Below are 20,532 nucleotides of genomic sequence, written 5' to 3'. Positions count from 1 at the left end.
TCTGCAGGGGCAGAGGTTAACTTGAAAATTTTTGTTTGGTGAAGATACAAATAGCTTCTGTCCAATGGCATAAAGAACCGCGAAGATTACTGTTTGTTGCTCCATTGGGCATTAGCCAGCTTTGTGTCTAACTTCGTGATCTCATCATGCCATTTCTTTATTAAATTGCATGTCTATAGGTTTACCTGTACTTATACCTGTATTTTACGGCGTCTCAAATGCTTCTTTGGGCCAGTTTTAGCATCTTACTCTTTCCCTTAATAATTAATGAGTTAAATAAAATCTTTGACATGTATTCATATTATATTTGCCTGGGAGATAAAATTTTACCTCTTTTAAAATTATACTTTAACATATGAGACAGCTAATATAAGTAGATATACCCCCATTTACTTGAAGAACTCTGAAACTCAGAAATTTTCACTTGCCTAGAGCTAGAAGCAAACCAAACCAAACCAAACCCATTGCTGTCGAGCTGATTCCAACTCATAGCAACCCTACAGGACACAGTAGAACTGCCCCATAGGGTTTCCAAGGAGCAGCTGGTGGATTTAAACTGCCGACCTTTTGGCTAGCAGCCACAGCACTTAACCACTATGCCACTAGAGCTAGGAGAAGAGCCCAACTATCTTAAATTCCAGCCCAATATTTTTGTTCTGTCTTATGCCACTGCCCAAATAATTAACAAAATAGGTAACAGCAATAACAAATATAATAGAAAAGAATATAAGCCCATACTCTGCATACAGGGTTAAGCCCATACTAGGCTATGCTCAAGGCCGTCATGGCATTAAAGGGGAATGTGAGAAACTTCGTGTGAAGCTGCCTCCCAAATGTTCTGCTTCTCTAAGTCTGTTTTTTAAATGCTTAGAGGACAAAGAAACACTCTTTAAAGACAGTGATGGTCTCAAAGGGAGGAGAGGGAGGAATCTGATAGTTGGATAACCTAAGTTAATGGGAAATCATAAACTATTCTATGCAAAATAAATTTCATGTATACTGATTAGGTAAGAGACTGGGTTGACTCTATGTTGGAATCTGAGCACGCTTGGAGTCGCTGAAAACATAATTTTCTCTTTTCTGGGCTCTGAGGGGAACGTTCAGAATTGGAAGGGTAATTAAGAGGGGACCCTGTGTTAGGAGACCAGACTACGGTATGGAAGGGGAAAGTAACTAACCCCAGCACTGGTGCTCAGAAGCCAGTGGCCAGGCTGCTCCAGAAACAGGCAGAAGCAGCGAGCTGAGCCGCCTACCCTCAGAGTGAGAAGGTGCGTGAAAGTGGAGATCAGGGTAGTTTCAATTAAGCAGTGCCTGAATTGAGTGGAAAGAGCCACCTTTACTTTTATTACAGCTTTTGTTATTGTTGTTGTTAGGTGCCATCCAGTCAGTATGTACAACATAATGATGTATATACTGTTTGGTCCTGCACAATCCTCACAGTCATTGTTATGCTCGAGCCCATTGTTATAGCCTGTGTCAGTCCATCTCATTGATGGTCTTCCTCTTTTTCGCTGATCCTCTACTTTACCAAGCATAATGTCCTTCTCCAGGAACTTGATCCCTCCTGACTACATGTCCAAAGACGTAGTCTCGCCATCCTTGCTTCTAAGGAGCATTTTGGTTGTACTTCTTCCAAGACAGATTTGCTCGTTCTTTTGACAGTCCATGGTATATTCAATATACCAGCTTTGGGTTTATTAAAATGACATAAACAAAGAGTTTCTCTAATTTAAAAAATTCCACCAACATTGTATTTTCACACAGTTGACCCTTCCCTCCTTTTTAAAATACTTTGACCTCTAAGATTCCCCGGTTTTCTTCCCACGGCTCCAGCTGTTCCTTCTCAGTCTTCTTTTGCTGACTCCTTGTTCTTGACCCCTCGCAGGGGTCACTCAGTCTTTGACCTTATCTTTTCACTCACTACCTGATTGAAATGCCATCCATACGCGGATGCTTCCCAAATTTTATCTATAACCTCAGCTTCTTGCCTGAACTCCCAGCGAATACATCCAGCCGCGCAGGTAACATCTCCACTTGGATGTCAATGAGGAGCTTAAACTTCATATGTTCAATATAAATAAGTTCTTGATTGTCCCCTCAGTCCACACCCCTGTCTCCCCAAAAGTTAAGTTTTACATCAGGGCTTTTGCACGTGCTGTTCCTTGGGCCTGGATCACTCTCCTCCCAGTCAGTCCATGGATGGCTCCTCTTATCATCGGGATCTCAGCTCAAACACCACTTCCTCCGTGGAGCTGTCTCTGAACCCCATGTAAAGCGGTCCTTCCTTTTGCCAGCTCCATCACCAGTCGTTTTCTGCTCCATAACCTCATATTTGTCACTATATAGAATTGTGTTACTTAAGCGTTCAATTGTTAGTCTTCTCTTCCTCACACCCTTGGCCTCTCCCCAATAGAAAAGGGAGCTGGGACTTGTCTACCTTAATTGCCGACGTTTCCTCAACACCTAGGCACTCAGCAAATTTTTATTGACTAAATCTCTGGGGGATCTGTTTTCCCATAACACCTGAGGGTAACTATCACAAAAAGCATGGATGATAACTGGGATGAAGAGGGGACCAGAGCAGGCTTTGATGTCCTAAATCACTTTGAAGGTTGTAAATGCCTTTGGGGCACAGGGGAGGGCTCGAGGATGTTGAGGCAAGGTACGGAAATAGAAGACCCAAAGAAGTAAATTGTTCAGTTCCCAGACTTTACAATCACAGTAATCCCTAAAATGTCTGTAAATTGTTTTCAAAATGAATATTTTCTAAAGAATAAGATAAAAAGGCATAAATAACAGAGTCAATTGAAAAATTGTTTCATCTGCTGGGGAAACTAAGGAAACAAAACCAAGTGAGGCAGATGATGTCATCAAGTGTTATTCACATTTACTGCTGAACCAATTTGTTCAGGAATAATGCCCACACCAAGAGACTATATTTTGAAATGGACATGCGAATAATCTCCTTAGATGACTTACTTCATGGGGAAAGAGGGACATCTGCACCAGGAGAACGTGCAGAATGCAAAGGACGGTGGTTGGACGTAAAGTATACAGGGAGAAGGAGAGAATTCTGGGCTCAGGAGGCATTAGCCAGTCAGCGTCTGGAAGAAGTGACAGAGACACATGTCACAGTGCCATTAGATGTCATTTTTAAAAATTAATAATTCAGGGCCCAGGAGGAGTATTGGGTGACTGTAGTCATGGAGTCATATATATAAGCAGATAATAATAAGGACTGAGCATTCCGGTCATTTCAGTGATTCACTGGCTCCTGGAGGGCAGTAAGTGGGCTCAGCACCTGGTTCACCAGATAAACAACAATAATAAGAGGAATCATAACGGTCCTAATTTGGCATTCTAGCTCTGTAGGGGGCATTCACATCCCCACTCCAGTCAAAAATCGAGACAATTCAATTAGCAGCTGTTCTCCACCCAGCCCCCACCCCCTCTGATGAAGGGAAGGGGTAGAATTTTCTCCCACACATTCCCTAAGCCATGGGGAAGCCTCCTGAGCTTCTGATCAGCAGTCAGGAAATGAAGCTGTTGAGTAAGTTGATATCATGGACCACAAGTCTTCTGAAGAGCTTAAGTGGAAAATAATACTAGTGGATAGATTTCAATTCCTAATAAAGCCGAAGTTATTCTTTGTATATATTTCTGGTAGAAACGGTCGTATTTTAAATAAACACTATATAATCTCTGTGTTAGAAGCAGATTCAAAACCTTATTTTTGAGGCAACAAGCAACCAAACCTTTGCCACGTAGTCAGGACAAACAAAGAAAGTCAGAACCAAGGAAAACCAGAGAACTTCTGCCCAGCACACTCCTCCTGGGAACACCTTGAAAACAAAATGGCTCCCACATCCTCCTGGCTTCACTTGGTTACGGCAGTCAGGGCCTGTCGTGGGCTTAAGTTCTGTGTTTTTAGACAACCTGTATGGGCAAGTATTATTGGGGGCAGATCCCCAAATAGAAGAAAATATACTTGATTTGTTCAGATTTTAAGAAAAAGGTTGCGAAGATCCCAGATAATTTTGATTCAAGATGCCATCTCAACTGAATGCATGTTAGTCTCTCATCTATTGGGATGGTCCCCATGAAGTGGTGGGGACGGAAGGAGAGAGAAGGAATTAGGAGACCTCGGTTAGTCCAGCTTCTATCAGCAGCCAGCCATGGTTTGTGGTCATGCAATGTCACTTAACTTGTGCAAACCTTAATTCCTTAGCTGGATAATTAGGGTGTTGATGATCTTTAACGTCTTTTCGTTCAAAACTAATATGATTCAATGTTTACATCTAAGTCTGTGACTGGACAGAAAGTTTGAATAGGCCAGTTGCCCAACAATAAAGTGGTTATATCATTCAGTTGTTGAAATTACCAAGGTAAGTAGATTAAAAACCTCTGTCTGGGTTATCTTAGCAACTCTAACACTTTACTGGCTTGACCATGAAACAGTCCTTTTGGTTGTTTAACAGGTTTGTTAAAATAGCTGGAATAAATTAATAAATAAAATAATAATGGCATCCTTTGAGCAATTGTCTCCATCACATTATCTGACCTTGTATATGGATATCTCGAGAACTTATCTCACAGTCAGTTTGTAATCTCTCCTCCTTTAGTGTCTGTCACAATTTTTTCTGCAACTTGGATGCTTCTTGTTCTATTTTACAGGTCCTCTTTCTCTGTTCACCCCCTAAATGTCAAATTTTTAGCATTCCCTCCCAGACCTTTTGCTTTCTCACTATATTGGCTCTCCTTGAGTAATCTCACTTTCATCCACATGGCCTTCTTGTAAATGTTTAGCAAACCACTCTTGGGGCAGCAAGAGAGGTAGGGGAAGGCCTGACGTGCAGTGTTTGCTGATTTCTGTGGTATAAATACTCTCACCATGGACAATTTCAAGCTACTAATCATTGGTTGTGGAATTGGGAAGAGACACACCTAATCAGCCCTCACAAACTGTATGAGCCGGCTCCAGCATACCACTCCTCCCATGACTTCTACTACCATCTGCATGCTGTTCTCCATCTGATAATTCTCCTTCTCTCTCCCCTCTCTTTCTCTTGCCAGACTCATATCTACTTGAATATCACATCTCCTCGATATCATCTTGGCCAAAAGGGACCCACAAGTCTGCTCCTGTATTCCAGTTTATTAAGGTAACAATAGATAAAAGCGAGTGGCTCAGTAATTGAGAAATATGCTAACCTTTAACTATTTTGTGATTGGATCTTTTAAGCAATGGAACAAGAGCCATGCTAGCATTTTTCCTTGAAAAATGACTGAAAGTGACTGTTTCTGCTGTTAATCATCCTGGAAAATGATTTCTCCTGGGGCAAGAAATAGGAGGTGGGAAGTACTGTGAACCGAAGGAGAGAAAAATCTAGGGCCTAATAGGGACCAATTAAGTCTGAACTCTGAGACAGGGAGAAGCCTAGAATAAGTCAGCTAGCAGAAGTAAATGGAACACCAAGTTCTTGGCTTAACAGCAACATGCAGGCTGTAAAGGCAAGGCAAAAAAGGGGCCAGTTTCTGGAAACGTCAGACTGAGGCAATGATTGTGGGATTGGTAAGTCTCAAGAGGTAACATCCAATTTTCAAGGCCAGAATAAGGATTCATCAGTGGCAGTCACCTGAAGGTTAGCTGATCCACAAAGTGGGGTTCTCAAAGAATGTCAACAGCAGCAGCAGCAGCAGCAGTGAAGCGGCAAGATGAGAATGCAGGAGGTGAAGAACCCAAGGGACTTGTTTGTGATTGAGGGATGCTCTAGTAAACTCTCTGAAATAACTGATGGGACATTCTAATGGAAACTGATTTCCAGTATTTCCGGCTCAGGCTCCATGTTATAGTAACTGTGGTATACCAAAGAATAATTTTATGTTGTAGTCACAGGCTGGTGGGGCCCGAGTATTCCCCTAAATGGCACTTATTTCCATCTATGTTAGACCATCTACCCAAACACTTAAGCCTGAAAACAAAGATCACTCCGTATTCTCTAACCTTCCTGTCATGTATTGAATTGTGTCCCCCCAAAATGCATCCTCTTGGCTAGGCTATGATTCCTAGTATTGTGTGGTTGTCCTTCATTTTGTGAGTTGATGTAATTATCCTCCGTTTTGTGTTGTGTTATAAATCCTAAGCTCTATATGTTAATGGAAGCCCTGGTGGCATGGTGGTTAAGAGCTTGGGTGCAAACAAAAAGGTTAGCAATTTGAATCCACCAGCCACTCCTTGGAAACGCGATGGGGCATTTCTACTCTGTCCTATAGGGTCTCTATAAGTGAGAATCAACTCAATGGCAATGGTTTTTGTTTTTTTTTTTTTTTTTGGTATATATTGAGGCAGGATCAGTGTGGGGTATATCCTGAGTCACACCCTTACAAGACATTGTGCCTCAAGTCACACCTTACCCAAGTTACACCCTTACTTAAGTCACACCCTTGCTTGAGTCACACTTTTTACCTTACAAGAGATAAAGGGAGAGACAGAAGTGAGTAGAGAGGCAAGGGACCTCACTACCACCAAGAATGAAAAGCTCGGAGCAGAACATGTCCTTTGGACCCTGGGTCCTTGTGCTGAGAACTTCCTAGACCCATAGGAAGATTGATGCCAAGACACATGGAGATCCTGTAGGAACACCAGGCCCACAGATGTTGAAAGGAGACAAGGGCCTTCCCCTAGAGCTGAAAGAGAGAGAAAGCCTTCCCCTAGAGCTGGCACTCCAAGTTTGGACTTCTAGCCTTCTAAGCTGTGAGATAATAAATTTGTTCGCTAAAGCCATTCACTTGTGGTATTTCTGTTATAGCAGCAGTAGAAAACTAAGACACTACCATATACGATCAGTCACAAAGTCCACTAAACTCTATTGTCCAACATTTTCTGGAATCCATCCTTTCCTATATGCTCACAGTCACTGCCTCAGTTCAGGCCCTCATCTTTTCTCACCTAGATTTCTTTGAGATCCCCAACTAGCCTCCCTGACATCTGTCTTGCCCCCTCCAATCTGTCCGTCCTCCACATTGCTTCAGAGTGGTCTTCAAACAAAGTCCTGTTCAAGTTACTCCGTTGCTAAAAAGTCTACAGGATAAAATTCAAGGCACCTCATGGTCTGCCTGTTACTCACCTTTCTAGGCTCACCCGTGCTCCCTCATACCTCACATATACAGAATCGTCATCTAGATATCGGAGGATGCTTCTGACCTTTTCCCTATAATCTTTTCCTCCTTAATGATCCAGTTTTAAACTCTCATGCTGTGATGGTTACGATTGCATGTCAACTTGGCTGGGCCATGATTCTCAGCGTTTTGGCAGTTGTGTAATGTTGTGATCACTTCCCTGTTGAGATTTGATACATGATCACCCCCATGATGGGATCTGCTGTGAGTCGGTACTGGCAGGGGCGGGGCCTGTGGTGGCTCACCACCCCCTCAGCCTTCATCTCTCCACCCTCCGCTGCCCAGTCCTTCCTGCTCTTCTTGCTGGGGCTTTTGCTCATTCTGGATCCTGCAGCTGGCTCCTGTTTGTCTGACCTATGGTCCTTGGGACTTGAACTAGCAGCTTACCCGCGGTCTTGTCTGCCGATCTTGGGATTCATCAATATTCACAGCCTGTGGAGCAAGAGCCCTGCTCTCTGGTCTGCCAATCCTGGGTTCGCCAGCCCCTGCAGCTACGTGAATCAGAAGCCTCTTTCCTGACCCACAGACTTGGGACGTTACAGCCTCTACAACCACGTGAGCCATTTCCTTGATATAAATCTCTCTCTCTCTCTCTCTCTATGTGTGTGTGTGTATATTATATGTTCTGCTGGTTTGCTTCTCTAGAGAACCCATGGCTTTTGTACATCACTCTCTCCTGGTTTTCTTCTTACATCTTTGGTTGTTTCATCTCAGCTTCTTCTTCTACTGCTCATTCCTGAAATGTTGATTTTCCCCCAGGCTTTTGTCCACAGGCCTCTTTTTTCTCTTCTTGGATAATGTCATCTATTCCTGTGGCTTCCGCTTCCACATAATTGTGAAGTTTCTTAAATCTTTACCTCCAAATCAGACTGCTTTTCTCTGTGCCTCCCCTGGATGTCTCTTAAAAAAAAAACAAAACCAAGCTCATTGCCGTAGAGTTTATTCCAGCTCATAGCAACCCTATAGGACAGAGTAGAACTGCCCCATAGGGTTTTCAAGGCTGACATCTTTATGGAAGCACACTGCCACATTTTCTCCCACGGAGCATGGCTGGTGGGCTCAAACCACTGGCCTTTTGGCTATCAGCCAAGCACTTTAACCACTGTGCCACCAGGACTCCTGGATGTCTCTTAGCCATCTAAAATCCCATATGTCTGAAATTGAACTCCCTCCTGCAAGTGGGCTCCCCTCCTATATCCTGTGCCTCAGTTTATATCTCTGTTTGGAAAATGTGGCAGGGATCTACTGCTGCTTAACAAACCACTCCTCCCAAAACAGCTTAATACAGCAATCATTTATTATTGCTCACCAGTCTATAGGTCAGCTGGGCAGTTCTGCTGACCTGGGCGAGGCTCAGCTGATCTTGGCTGGATTCCCTAACATGTCTGGAGCCTCAGCTAGGACAATTGGGCTGACTCAGCTCTGGACCGTATAGTCTCTCATCCTCCAACAGGCTGGCCCAAGTTTGTTCACGTGGCAGCTGGACAGAATTCCAAGAGAGAAAGCAGAACCATTCAAGGCTTCTTGAGACCTAGGCTCAGAACTAACGCATCATCACTTTCACTAGCCATAAGTCACACAGCTAGCCAGATTGAAGGGGTGGAGAAATACACACCAGCTCTTGTTGGGATGAGTTTCAAAGTCACATGAGTATGGACACAGAGAGGGATGGAGAATTGCGGTCTTTTCTGCAACTTATCAGAAGCAGTTCTGGACACAGCCGTAATGCTAACGTGATGGTGATATGATGATAAATGATGGCAGGTAACGTTCACGGAGTACTTAGCACATACCCTACACTGAGCTGGGGTCGAGGAAAGGACAGACCCTGCAAGCTGCTTAAAGTTAATCCATTAAAATAGCTTTTAATTTTATTTATAAGAGAGTCTCAATTTTATGATAAGACAATACATGTAAATTTAACCTAAATTCTATGGTAACCAATATGTAAATATTCTAATTTTTAATTGAACTATAAAACAAGGCCTGCAACTAATCTAGTGCTTTGTATTCTGAAAGCATGCAGGTCAATTACTTCTCATTCTTTCAAGTTTAATTAAAAAAAAAAAAAAAAAAAAAAACCTCATAGCGACCCCATAGGACTGAGTAGAACTGCCCTGTAGGGTTTCCAAGGCTGTAATCTTTACTGAAGCAGACTGCCACACCTTTCTCCTGCGGAGCTACTGGCTGATTTGAACCACCCAGCTTTCAGTTAGTAGCCAAGTGCTTAACTACTGCACCACCAGGGCTCCTCTCTTTAAGTTTAATAATAAAAACATAAGTAAATTTCAATAGTAAGTAAACTGTAGTCTCTAGTTTTAACTTTAATTTTAATCAAGGCTGAATCAAATATCCTTGGCGTTTATATTAATTTTTTTCCAGCTATGCACTTTATATTGTCTTATTTAGTCTTCAAAATAACTCTATAAGGAAGCAATTATTTTTATTAATTCTTCAATTTAGAGTTGAGGAAATGGAAGTTTACTCTGGCTAAATATGTAGCCCACAGCTACACAGCTAGTAAGTGATGGGGGCCAGGGTTTGAATTCAGGCAGCCTGGCTCTGTTCCTGGGTGGTGCCAATGGTTAATGAGCTCAGCTGTTAACGGAAAGGTTGGAGGTTGGAGTCCACCCAGAGGCACCTTGGAAGAAAGGCCTGGCAATGTACTTTAGAAAAATCAGCCATTGAAAACTCTACGGGGCACAGTTCTACTCTGATACGCGTGGGGTCTCCATGAGTCGGAATAGACCCAACAGCAACTGGTTTTTTTAGTCTGACTCCAGGGCTTCTCTTAAACAAGATGCTAAATTAACGTCCCCTCTGCCTTCCTCCCCACATCTGATGAATCTGCCATTTCTACCCCTTTCCCATTTATTGCCCCTGACCCCTCCTATCTAACCCAAACTGCCTCCGAATTGGTTCAGGATCTCACACATTCTTGCCTCTATTATTCCTTTAGCTTTGTGATCCGTCTTCCTGCTGCAGCTAAAGTGCAAGTCTGATAGCTTCCCTCTCTCGTTTGAAACACTGTGAGGAAGGAAATACAAATGAAAACTACAATGTGATTCCCTTACACACACACCCCAGAATGGCAAGAAGGCAAACAGCATCAAGTGTTAGAAACTTCAACAGCTGGGGCTCTCCTCCACTGCTGCTGGGACTTCAAATTAGCACAACTGCTTCGTGAAACTCTTTGGAGGCATTCAGTGGAGCTGAGTATGTGCTTGGTCTGGGGCTCAGAGATTTCAACCCTTGGTATTTTATCCAACAGAAATGCATACGTATAATTACCAAAAGACGCGCAAAAGAATACTCACAGCAGCTCTGTTCATGATAGCCAGCAACCAGAAAGAACTCCAATGTCCACACATAATAAAACCCAAACCCGCTGCCTTTGAGTCGATTCCCACTCCTAGTGACCCCACAGGACAGAGTAGAACTGACCCCTAGGGTTTGCAAGGAGTGGCTGGTGGATTCCAACTGCCGACCTTTTGGTTAGCAGCCGAGCTCTTAACCACTAAGCCATGAGGGCCCTCCACACATAAGAGAATGGGTAAATAAGTTATGGCAAATTCATGCAATGGGATACTGCACAACCGTGAGGATGGTTCAACTACAGCACACACAGGGTGGAGGAGGCTCACAAACGTGAAGTGGATAAGCCAGACACAAAAGAGTGCATACTTTCAGATTCCACTTAAAAAATGTTCAAAAACAGGCAAAACAAGTCTGTCAAGTCAGGATGGCGGCTCCCTTGGAGAGGGAAGCAGTTACTAGAAGAGAACGAGAAGGGGCTTCCGGGATGCTGGATATGTTACAGGTATGTCACAAAAGCTGTGTTTAGCTCAGGAGAACTCGTTAAGCTGAACGTGCAGGATATGCACACATTTCTGCACCTATTTTGCTGTTAGCTGCTACGGAGTGGGCCCCCAACTCATGACGACCCCTGACTCACAGCCCCACGCACAATGGGACAAAGCACTGCCCGGCCCTGTATCACCCACACGATCAATTATGGATCAGACCGTTGCGATCCACAGGGTTTTCACCGGCTGATTTCCAGAAGTAGATCCCCAGGCCTTTCTTCCTAGTCCATCTTAGTCTGGAAGCCCCCCTGAAACCTACTCAGCATCGCAGCAACACGCAAGACTCCACCGACGGACAGGTAGTGGCCGTGCATGAGGTGCATTGGCCTGGAATCGAACCCGGGTCGCTGTCTTGGAAGGCAAGAATTCTACCACTGTCCTCCATTGCAGTCGTGCACATTTTACACTTGGGTAAAACGCTTTTCTTTAGAAGGACTCTGAAGATGCCGCATCACCCCCAGGATAAAGTCTCAATACTTCAGCCTACCCTCAGGCCGTTTGGGACCTGGCCCCAGGCCAACCTTTCCAGCCCACCCCCTCCTACTCCTGGCAAACCAAGCCACCCCCACCATCCACGAAGCATCGTGCGCTTCCATGCTCTAACACTTCATCTGCCTGGTTAATTCCTTTTTAAACTTTATAAATCAGCTCCGGCTTCACTATCCGCTGGAAGTTTTCACCTCCCCCACCTATCCGGGCTGAGTGAGGAGCCCCTGCCTTGTCCTCCCTCAACAGTTCGTGTGTATTCATCACCCTGAGTCCACTGGCCTGTCACTATTAGTTGACACATGTCCTCCCTGCCAGGCCGGGAGAGTGATGAGGACAAGGATTATGACCTGTAACTCTGCTATGTAGCATCTGGATCCCTGGTAGCACGGTGGTTAAGAGCTCGGCTGTCAACCAAAAGGTCGACAGTTCAAATCCACCAGCCACTCCTTGGAAATCCTATTGGACAGTTCTACTTTGTCCTACACGGTCCTATAGGGTTGAATGAGCCAGAATTGACTTTACTCACAGCAATGGGTATGTTTTTTGTTTTCTTTATCTAGTGCAGTAATCGCCACATAGCAAATGTCCAATGAACAGCAAATGAAAGAAAGGGATTAATGAAATTTAGTTGATGGCTTGATTTTGGTACAGATTTTTTCTTTAGCCCTTCTAGCCACAAAAAGTTTAAAAAAAATTTTTTTTTTTTTGGAAACTAATCTGGCAGCACAGACTACACCACACCCCAAGTTTAGTTTGCGATGAGTACTTTGATCCCCATGAACATAAATGTCAGGGAAGCCAAATACATTTCTCAAAAATATATAACAGCAGTATCGCCCATTCCCTGAAGACAGCCCAGCTGCACGAGACGATTGTGTTCTCTGGAATACGGGTGAAGTGTGAGCCTTCTTGGTTGGCTGGAGATCCAAAAAATCCCTCTGACATCTAGATTGGCCATGTTTCTTGGTGGATCTGCCAAAAATTCCTCAGCTATCCCGGTCTGGGATTTATGGACTGAGAGGTTTATGATATTTCAGAGGGTAGAATTGGCTATTGTTTCATGTATTAGACAAGTCAAGTAAATGCAGCGAAAGCTGTGATTGGGCTAAGGGGCGAAAAAGTGAACCGGGGGCCATTTTCTATGCAAGTCCCAAACAGGCTTAAAAAAAAAAAAAAAACCCAAACCCATCGCCATCAAGTCGGTTCTGACTCATAGCAACCCTACGAGACAGAATAGAACTGCCCCATAGGGTTTCCAAGGAGCAGCTGGTGGATTCAAACTGCCGACCTTAGGCCAGGAAAAACCCTAAGCAGTGATTATATCAGTCACAACAAGTTTTCTTCCTGCTTCAGAGTCTGGGCTTTAGCTGTGGCTACATAACCAAACAGCCAGAAAAGGTTTTCATGATTTGGGGGTAGGGGTGGGGGGATGATAAGTATATTATTTTGATGACAATTCTGGGTAAATAAGGGTCCACAATATGCAACAGAACAAGAACAGGTATGAAACCTTCCCTCACACTGCCTATCATCCAGAAAAGTGACGGCAAAGGTAAAGAGATAGTATTACAATTACATTAATAGTTTGTGTTGTAAAAAAGGCCTACCTCTAGGGTGTTTGCCTGGAGCCTTGGTGGTGCAGTGGTTAAGAGATTGCCTACTAACGGAAAAAAAAAGGTCAGCAGTTTGAATCTACCAGCTCTTTGGAAACCCTGTGGGGCAGTTCTACTCTATAGGGTCACTATGAGTCGGAATGGACTCAACAGCGAAGAGTTTTTTTTTTTTAGGGTGTTTGCACAGACAACTTCCCCTCTTCCCTGAGGACTTCCTCACCCCCCTCCACACCCCTTAGAAAGGGCCCTGCAGCCCTCTTTTTACTAAGCCTCTGACTCCACCCATGCCCTTGAGCCACAAAGGATCGGACCAGACGTGGACACCTGACTGGGTGCTCTCCTCTCAACTGAGCTACAGTTAAGCCAGTGATGGAACTAAGAGGACCAGGGCTGCCTGGACGCCCGTTTTGGATACAGTGGAGTAGAGAAGCAGAGGAAGTTGGTCCACAGGGAGAAAGAAAAGATAGGGGCCAGATAGGGGACTGGCGGGGAGAGAGATCAGCCCTCCTGTTTCTGACTCCAATCCTCTGGCGAGGTCTGATACATTCTCTGCGCATGTCTGTTCTGCTCTTTCAATAAAGACCATGCCTTCGTTTATGTGGTTTGGGTGGGCTTCTAAGGTCCTGGGACTGGAACGTGAGTGCACTCCTATTTAGGCAGAAGGTCGGTCTTCATGCCCTTGGTCTCACCCCACGGTAAAGAGTGAAGAGGGTGAGACTGAACCCAGCCCTTCCACGAGGTGGGATAAAGTGGACAGAGGGAGCCCTGCCTGGCAGCTGTCCACATCCATGGCCACTGCCTGCTGGAGTTTTAGTTCTGATCTGGGGCCTGGGGAGTGTTATGGTGGCGTTAGGGCTTGGGAGCTGATGGCTAGTGGGGGTGTCAGTTTGGTTTTTGTTGGCTAGCGGTGGCGTAAGGGCTTGGGAGCTGTGGTTAGCGGGGGTGTTAGGGCTTGGGAGCTGGTGGCTAATGGGGGTGTCAATTTGATTTTCGTTGGCTAAATTTTTTTTAGTGGTAGGGTAAGGGCTTGGGAGCTGTGGTTAGTGGGGGTGTTAGGGCTTGGGAGCTGGTGGTTATTGGGGGTGTCAATTGGTTTTTGGTGGTTAGCGGGGGTGTCAAGGCTTGGGAGCTGGTGGGTAGTGGGTGTGTTAATTTGGTTCTTTGAAAAAAGGAAGTGCGACACTGTGAATGATGACATGTGAACATCAACAATACAAAATTAAGCCTGTGGAACATTTTAATTATGATAGCTCACACAGGAAATTGCATTTATGTATGGAAACTAAATTTAGAAGCCTGGACAGATTGACAGCATCCCTCCTAAGCCCGTGTAAATAGCCCATGCCAGGTGCCAGGAAGTCGCTGGGGAGCAGGGCTGCTGGGGGGCAGCCCTTTTCTTGAGGCCATCCTACAGTCTAGAGGAAGAAAAAGGGCCTTTCTCTGGACAAGCCAATTTTTCAGAAGTCTTTTCTTCCAGGTTAGAAGAGACTGGACAGTTTCTGAGAGAATCATTTTCAAGGCGGTTCCTATTCTCTCCCTGCTTTGGGTTGTAAACAAGGAAAGGGTGTGGTAGTCACTTGGATCTGATCTGGGCCATGTTTGGCAGCCACGGTCAGCGGCCAGAGGCAGGGCCCAGCGGGAAAGCGGAAGTGTGGAGAGGGTGAGGGAAAATGGCTTGGGGCTCTCCATTTCACCCACTCTGCCCCCCACCTTCAGGGTCCCCTCTTTCCTATGTTGTTCCTCTGCTCACTTCAAGTCCCAGAGACATGGAGACTGAGACAGGGAAAGGGAAAGGACATCCATGGTGGCCCTGTAGAGGGAGATGTTGGAACCAGGCAGATGTGAGTAAAGCCCTGGTGTTACCACCAACCCTACACTTATACCCAACAAGAGCAGCCTCCACCCTGGGCCACAAGCTCCTGAGTGTCCTCCTCTGGCCCTCCTCCCTGGTCCCCGCCCCAGGAAGTGAGGAGTCCCCGGCCTCAGACCAAAGTGTTGGAAAATTCGAAATTTGAATCTGGCCTTTCAGGTGGCTATGCAGGTTTATTTGTCTTCTGAAAAGTCAGCCATTGAAAACCCTGTGGAGCACAGTTCTACTCTGACACACATGGGATCTCCATGAATTGGAATCAATTTGACAGCAACTGGCTTTTTCTTGAGCAAATTACTTAATCTCCTTGTACCTCAGTTTCCTCTTCTGTCATATGGGAGAATAATAACAGTACCTATCTCCTAGGGTTGTTATGAATTAATGTAAGCAAGGGTCTTAGAACAGTGTCTGGCACATAGGAAATGCTATGTAAATGCTAACTATCATTATTGAGAGTTGGGTTAAAGGAAGCACTGTATGTAGCCTGTAGGTGATAGTGAGGCACACTGTGCCACATTTCTGAACACACTTGAGACTTGTACCCCAGACTCAAAATCACTCCCAGACTTCTTAGGAAGCATTAAGCCTGTTGCTGCTTCCAACTGCGACTATTGCTTTGGCCAAGTGTAATCTGATGAATACAAACTAAGAGTTGTATCCTGGGATAACCCTCGTTCTTGTCTGTAAAGGGCTTTGAGATCCCCTCGGAAAGGTGCAAAACAAGTCTTGGATCTCTGGGCAGAGACGCACTGGTGGCAGGGAGTAAGGAATGGGGGAGGGACACTGGCCTCTCTCCTGAGATACTCTGATTGCCTTTCCTCCTTGGGTAAGTCTTTCTGCAGCCCCACGCCTTGGCAGGCTTTTAAGGGCTGGCCTGGGCTTAGGAATTAACTTGAAATGTTAATTTTCTAACTATCTAGAGAGGGTTGATCCTCCATAAGAGACTTGATCACCTAGAATAAGCCACAGAGAGCTACAAAAGTGCTTCCCAACCTCACACCCATTTCTTCTGCTGCCCAACCGATATCACCTCTGTGATCCGTGAGATGCAGCTCTTTCTTCTGCTCAGAACCAGGTGGCTCAGTTCTGTGTGCTTCAACTTTGCAAGGGATCACCACCAGACATCTTAGATTCCAGACTTCTCCAAGGGAGCAAAATTTTCCAAAGGCACCAGGGAGGCCATTGGTAAAACTGGTGAACATCAAGCCCACAGTTCCTCACCTTCGGGAGCATCCGCTCCCCAAGGACCCACTGCAGGCTGGTTCTTCCTATATCCCCGTGCCCTATCCAAAAAAAAAAAAAAAAACCCAAACTCAATGCCATCAAGTCGATTCTGACTCATGGTGACAGTATAGGATAGGGTAGGACTGCCCCATAGGCAGTTTCCAAGGCTGTGATTTTTAGAGAGGCAGACTGCCACATTCATCTCCCGAGGAGTGGCTGGTGGGTTTGAATCAGGGACCTTTTGGTTAGCAGCTGAGTGCTTAACCATTGTACTGCCAGGGTTCCTTGTACAATATAATACCTCTCAAATATTTTCATTAAAAAAAAGAAAAAAGGCTTAAGAAAGCCCTAAGCCAATAATAATAATGAGCAGGGGCATTGGTGGTTCAGTGGTAGAATTCTCCCCTTCCATGCGGGAGACCTGTGTTCCGTTCCAGGCCAACCACTTAATGGACAGCCCCCACTCAGCCCTCAGTGGAGGCCTGAGAGTTGCTATGAGGCTGAAGAGGTTTCGGTGAAACTTTCAAACTAAGACAGACCTGGAATGTACCTCCAAAGATCAGTGAGTAGAAGCCCTATGGGTCACAACGGTCAGATCCACAACAGTCATGGGAATGGCTCTGGACAAGGCAGCATTTTGCTCTGTTGCACATGAGGTCTCCATCAGTTGGGGGCTGACTTGACTACAGCTAACAACAACAAGCCAAAAAAAAAAAGAATCTACCTGTGCAGTTTCAGACAACAGTCAGAGGTTAGAGAGGGCTTTTATCAGGGTGGTGGTCCTGGGGAATAGCAGGCCTTCTCCCGAGTCCCTCACATCTTCTTCTTCTTCTTGTTAGGGTGACATCGGGTCAGTTCTGACTCATAGTGAGCCTATGTACAACAGAACCAAACACTGCCTGGTCCTGTGCCATCCTCATAATTGTTGTTATGTTTGAGCCCGTTGTTGCAGCCACTGTGTCAAGCCATCTCATTAAGGGCCTTTCTCTTTTTTGGCTGGCCCTCTACTTTACCAAGGATGATGACTTTCTTAAGGGACTGGTCCCTCCTGATAACATGTCCAAAGTACATAAGACAAAGTCTCACCATCTTCACTTCTAAAGAGTATTCTCGCTGTACTTCTTCCGTGGCAGATTGGTTTGTTCTTCTGGCAGTCTGTGGTATATTCAGTATTCTTTGTCAGCACCGTAATTCAAAGTCATCAATTCCTCTTCAGGTTTCCTTGTTCATTGTCCAACTTTCACGTGCACATGAGGTGATTGAAACACCGTGGCTTGGTCAGGCACACCTTAGTCCTCAAAGTGACATCTTTGCTTTTGAACACTTTAGAGGGGGCTTTTGCAGCAGATTTGCCCAACACAATGCATCATTTGATTTCCTGACCACTGCTTCCATGGGTGTTGATTGTGGATTCAGGTAAAATGAAATCCTTGACAAATTCAATCTTTTCTCTGTTTATCATTATGTTGCTTATTGTTCCAGTTGTGAGAATTTTTGTTTTCTTTATGTTGAGATGTAATCTATACTGAAGCCTGTGGTAAGTGCTTCAAGTCCTCTTCACTTTCAGCAGGCAAGTTTGTGTCATCTACATATCACAGGTTGTTAGTGAGTCTTCCTCCAATCCTGATGCCCTGTTCTTCTTCATATAGTCCAGCTTCTTGAATTATTTGCTCAGCATACAGATTGAATAGGTATGGTGAAAGGATACAACCCTGACACATACCTTTCCTGACTTTAAATCACACAGTATCCCCTCTTTCTGCTTGAACGACTGCCTCTTGGTCTATGTCAGGTTCTGCATGAGTGCAATTAAATATTCTAGAATTCCATTTCTTCACAATGTTATCCATAATTCATTATGATCCACACAGTCAAATATCTTTGCATAGTCAATAAAACACAGGTAAACATCTTTCTGGTGTTCTCTGCTTTCGTTCACTCAGCCTAAATACTTTTCTGTCTGTGCTTTTCAGGTATGATGTTGACTCCACAAGGTCATGGGTATCGCTGTGGTTTGTGACTTGTTGCACAGCTGTTCCTCTGGACCCATGAGTCGTAACCACTCAGTCCTTGTGGCCATGGTTTCCTTCAAGGCCTTTGCTGTGGTGTTCCCTTCTCTTATGGCCAGCAGCTTCCGGCCCCACAGACTGTCATGGAATGGTGCCCTGACCACCCTTCATTTGTGTTTGGTGGTTCTGACCTTGTACAGGCATCCATACACCATTGGAATGGGATCGTTTTTACACAGAGAAAAATGGTGGAGTGAGGAAAAGCAGCCCACAGTATTGCCAGTGAGGGTGTACCAGCTTTGATCGGTTTGAGTGCTGCCTTTGTCTTTAAGATCATATTTGATTCGGGATGTAAATACATAAGCTGGTTTGCATGCCATGCTGAGAACAAGACCAGCGATGACTTATAAACATCCTTTTGACATTTCTTACAGGGTGTAGTTGCTATGTGTGACTGGTAACCACTTTTTCAGGAGTCAAACATCTGAGCTATTTAAAATCCTCCACAAAGTACAAAAAGCAAATTAAGTAATCATGGCATAATCGCTCAAGTCAGAAGAATGAGGAGTGCCATGGGTATTTGTTTTGTTTTTAACTGGTGGGGGCAGGAGGATGTCAATCTGATTGCTGAAATGCAGTCAAAATCTCCAGCCATTAAGTTTTTAAAACTCTTACAGATGGCTGGCTAGGATGCGTCTCCTTTTTGGTACAATCAAACCAGCACTCACGTGATTGCTGGGTAGACCCAGTCAGTAAGGCCAGGGAGTGGGAGAGAGCGTCGTGGGCACGTACGACAGGTGTGTGCATGAAGTGGCAGAGAGGTTTTTCTCAACTTTCTGTTTACGAAACCTAGTTTGTTGGACACCTGCTGAGGAGGTGAACCAAAGGGTATCATAGTCGATATATTTCATCTATAAGAACTCATTTAAATGGCTGTCTCAGTGTACAATAAGGCCCATTCTAAGCTACTTCTCCTCTGACTCCAAAGAAAACAGAGATATTGTTAGCTTATTTCCCATGAAGGAAAAGCTTTGATTCCACCCTGCTTCTACCTTTGTTTATTTATAGAGCTGTTTCCTGTTTTTTTCTTATCAAATTATTTCAGCTGTAGCTTAACAAATTGAGTAGCTCTCACAGGTTTTGTCCCAACCAAATTAGATGAGCGTGTTCATTCTCAGCTTTGAAGTAGAGCCACAGTGTTAGTAGATAGAGCACTTAAAAAATAAGTAAAAGGAAAAAATTTTTTCTGCCATTAAATATCCCCTATTGGAAATAAAAAGGAACCCTGGCGGCGCAGTGGCTGAGAGCTATAGCTGTTAACCAAGAGGTCAACAGTTCAAATCCACCAGCCGTCCCTTGGAAACCCTATAGGGCAGTTGTACTCTGGCCCATAGGATTGCTAAGAGTCAGTGGGCATGGTTTTTACAGGATTGGAAAAAAAAATAGAGATGGAAAAAATAGCAAAGATGAAATAACATTAATATACTTGTATTATGTAACAAACAAAAATGCTGCCATGTGATATTTTTGTGTTTCCTTTACAAATAATGTACCTGTTTTTTCCTTTGAATATGTGTTTACACTTGAGTTGGGCAGGGCAGTCAAGCCTTAAAGGTCTAGGATAGGTAGCTGATTTCTGTGGTTAAGCTAACTAAAGGAGCCTTGGTGACACAGTGGTTAAGAGCTTGGCTGCTAACCAAAAGGTTGGCAGTTCAGATCCGCCAGCCGCTCCTTGGGAACTCTATAGGGCAGTTCTCCTCTGTTCTGTGGGGTTGCTATAGAACTGACTATGCGTCAGAATCGACTTGACAGCAACGGGTTTGGGTTTTTTTGGTACCTCCCCAGAGCTGTGTCCACAGAAAGGCCTGGTGATCTGCTTCTGAATGGTCACAGAAGAGCATGTTTAATCACAGGCTTGAAAACCCTGTGGAGCTCAGTTCTACATGCAACATACGGGATTGCCATGAGTCAGAACGGACTTGCCCTCAACTGGTTTGGTTTGGTAAGGAGACTTTGCACATCTCTGCCCAGTGACATTATGTTGATTTCTTAGTTTAACACAGAGCGTATTACTTTCCCCATTTCCCATTGCTTGGCTGTGTGTGGGGAGGGTGGGGCAGCTTGGGGCAGATATCTTACCACTGCCCTCAAAGGGCAGCATACACGTGCGAACTCAAATTCTGAGGAAATGTATTCTAACTCCTTCAAAGCAACATTCGAAAATGTTTTATTATTGGAAACAGATGGTATTCCAGTTTGCTGACAAATACATCTTTGGCGTA

The 20,532-nt window shown here is 44.6% G+C and overlaps 1 protein-coding gene across 4 annotated transcripts in view; it reads left to right on the top strand.

The window, feature by feature from the left end:
• Positions 1-20,532, top strand: part of C26H2orf73 (chromosome 26 C2orf73 homolog) — a 144,358-nt gene that overhangs the window by 108,069 nt on the left and 15,757 nt on the right. For 2 of the 4 annotated variants that reach the window (XR_007515536.1, XM_049870442.1), the window contains 2 exons: positions 5,074-5,162; positions 20,096-20,341. Coding sequence is in view for 1 of the 4 variants with exons in the window: in XM_049870442.1 (XP_049726399.1) it covers positions 5,074-5,162; positions 20,096-20,122 (116 nt within the window). In the remaining 3 variants the exon portion in view is untranslated. Of the gene's footprint in view, positions 1-5,073; positions 5,163-20,095; positions 20,342-20,532 lie in introns of those variants that run through there. The other 2 variants (XR_007515535.1, XR_007515534.1) reach the window with 2 other exon arrangements.

The sequence above is a fragment of the Elephas maximus genome, chromosome 26, assembly GCF_024166365.1.
Source record: "Elephas maximus indicus isolate mEleMax1 chromosome 26, mEleMax1 primary haplotype, whole genome shotgun sequence".
In the NCBI taxonomy this organism is placed as follows: domain Eukaryota; kingdom Metazoa; phylum Chordata; class Mammalia; order Proboscidea; family Elephantidae; genus Elephas; species Elephas maximus.
The sequence above is the reverse complement of the archived record's forward strand: the minus strand, read 5'-3'. Positions and strand labels throughout refer to the sequence as shown.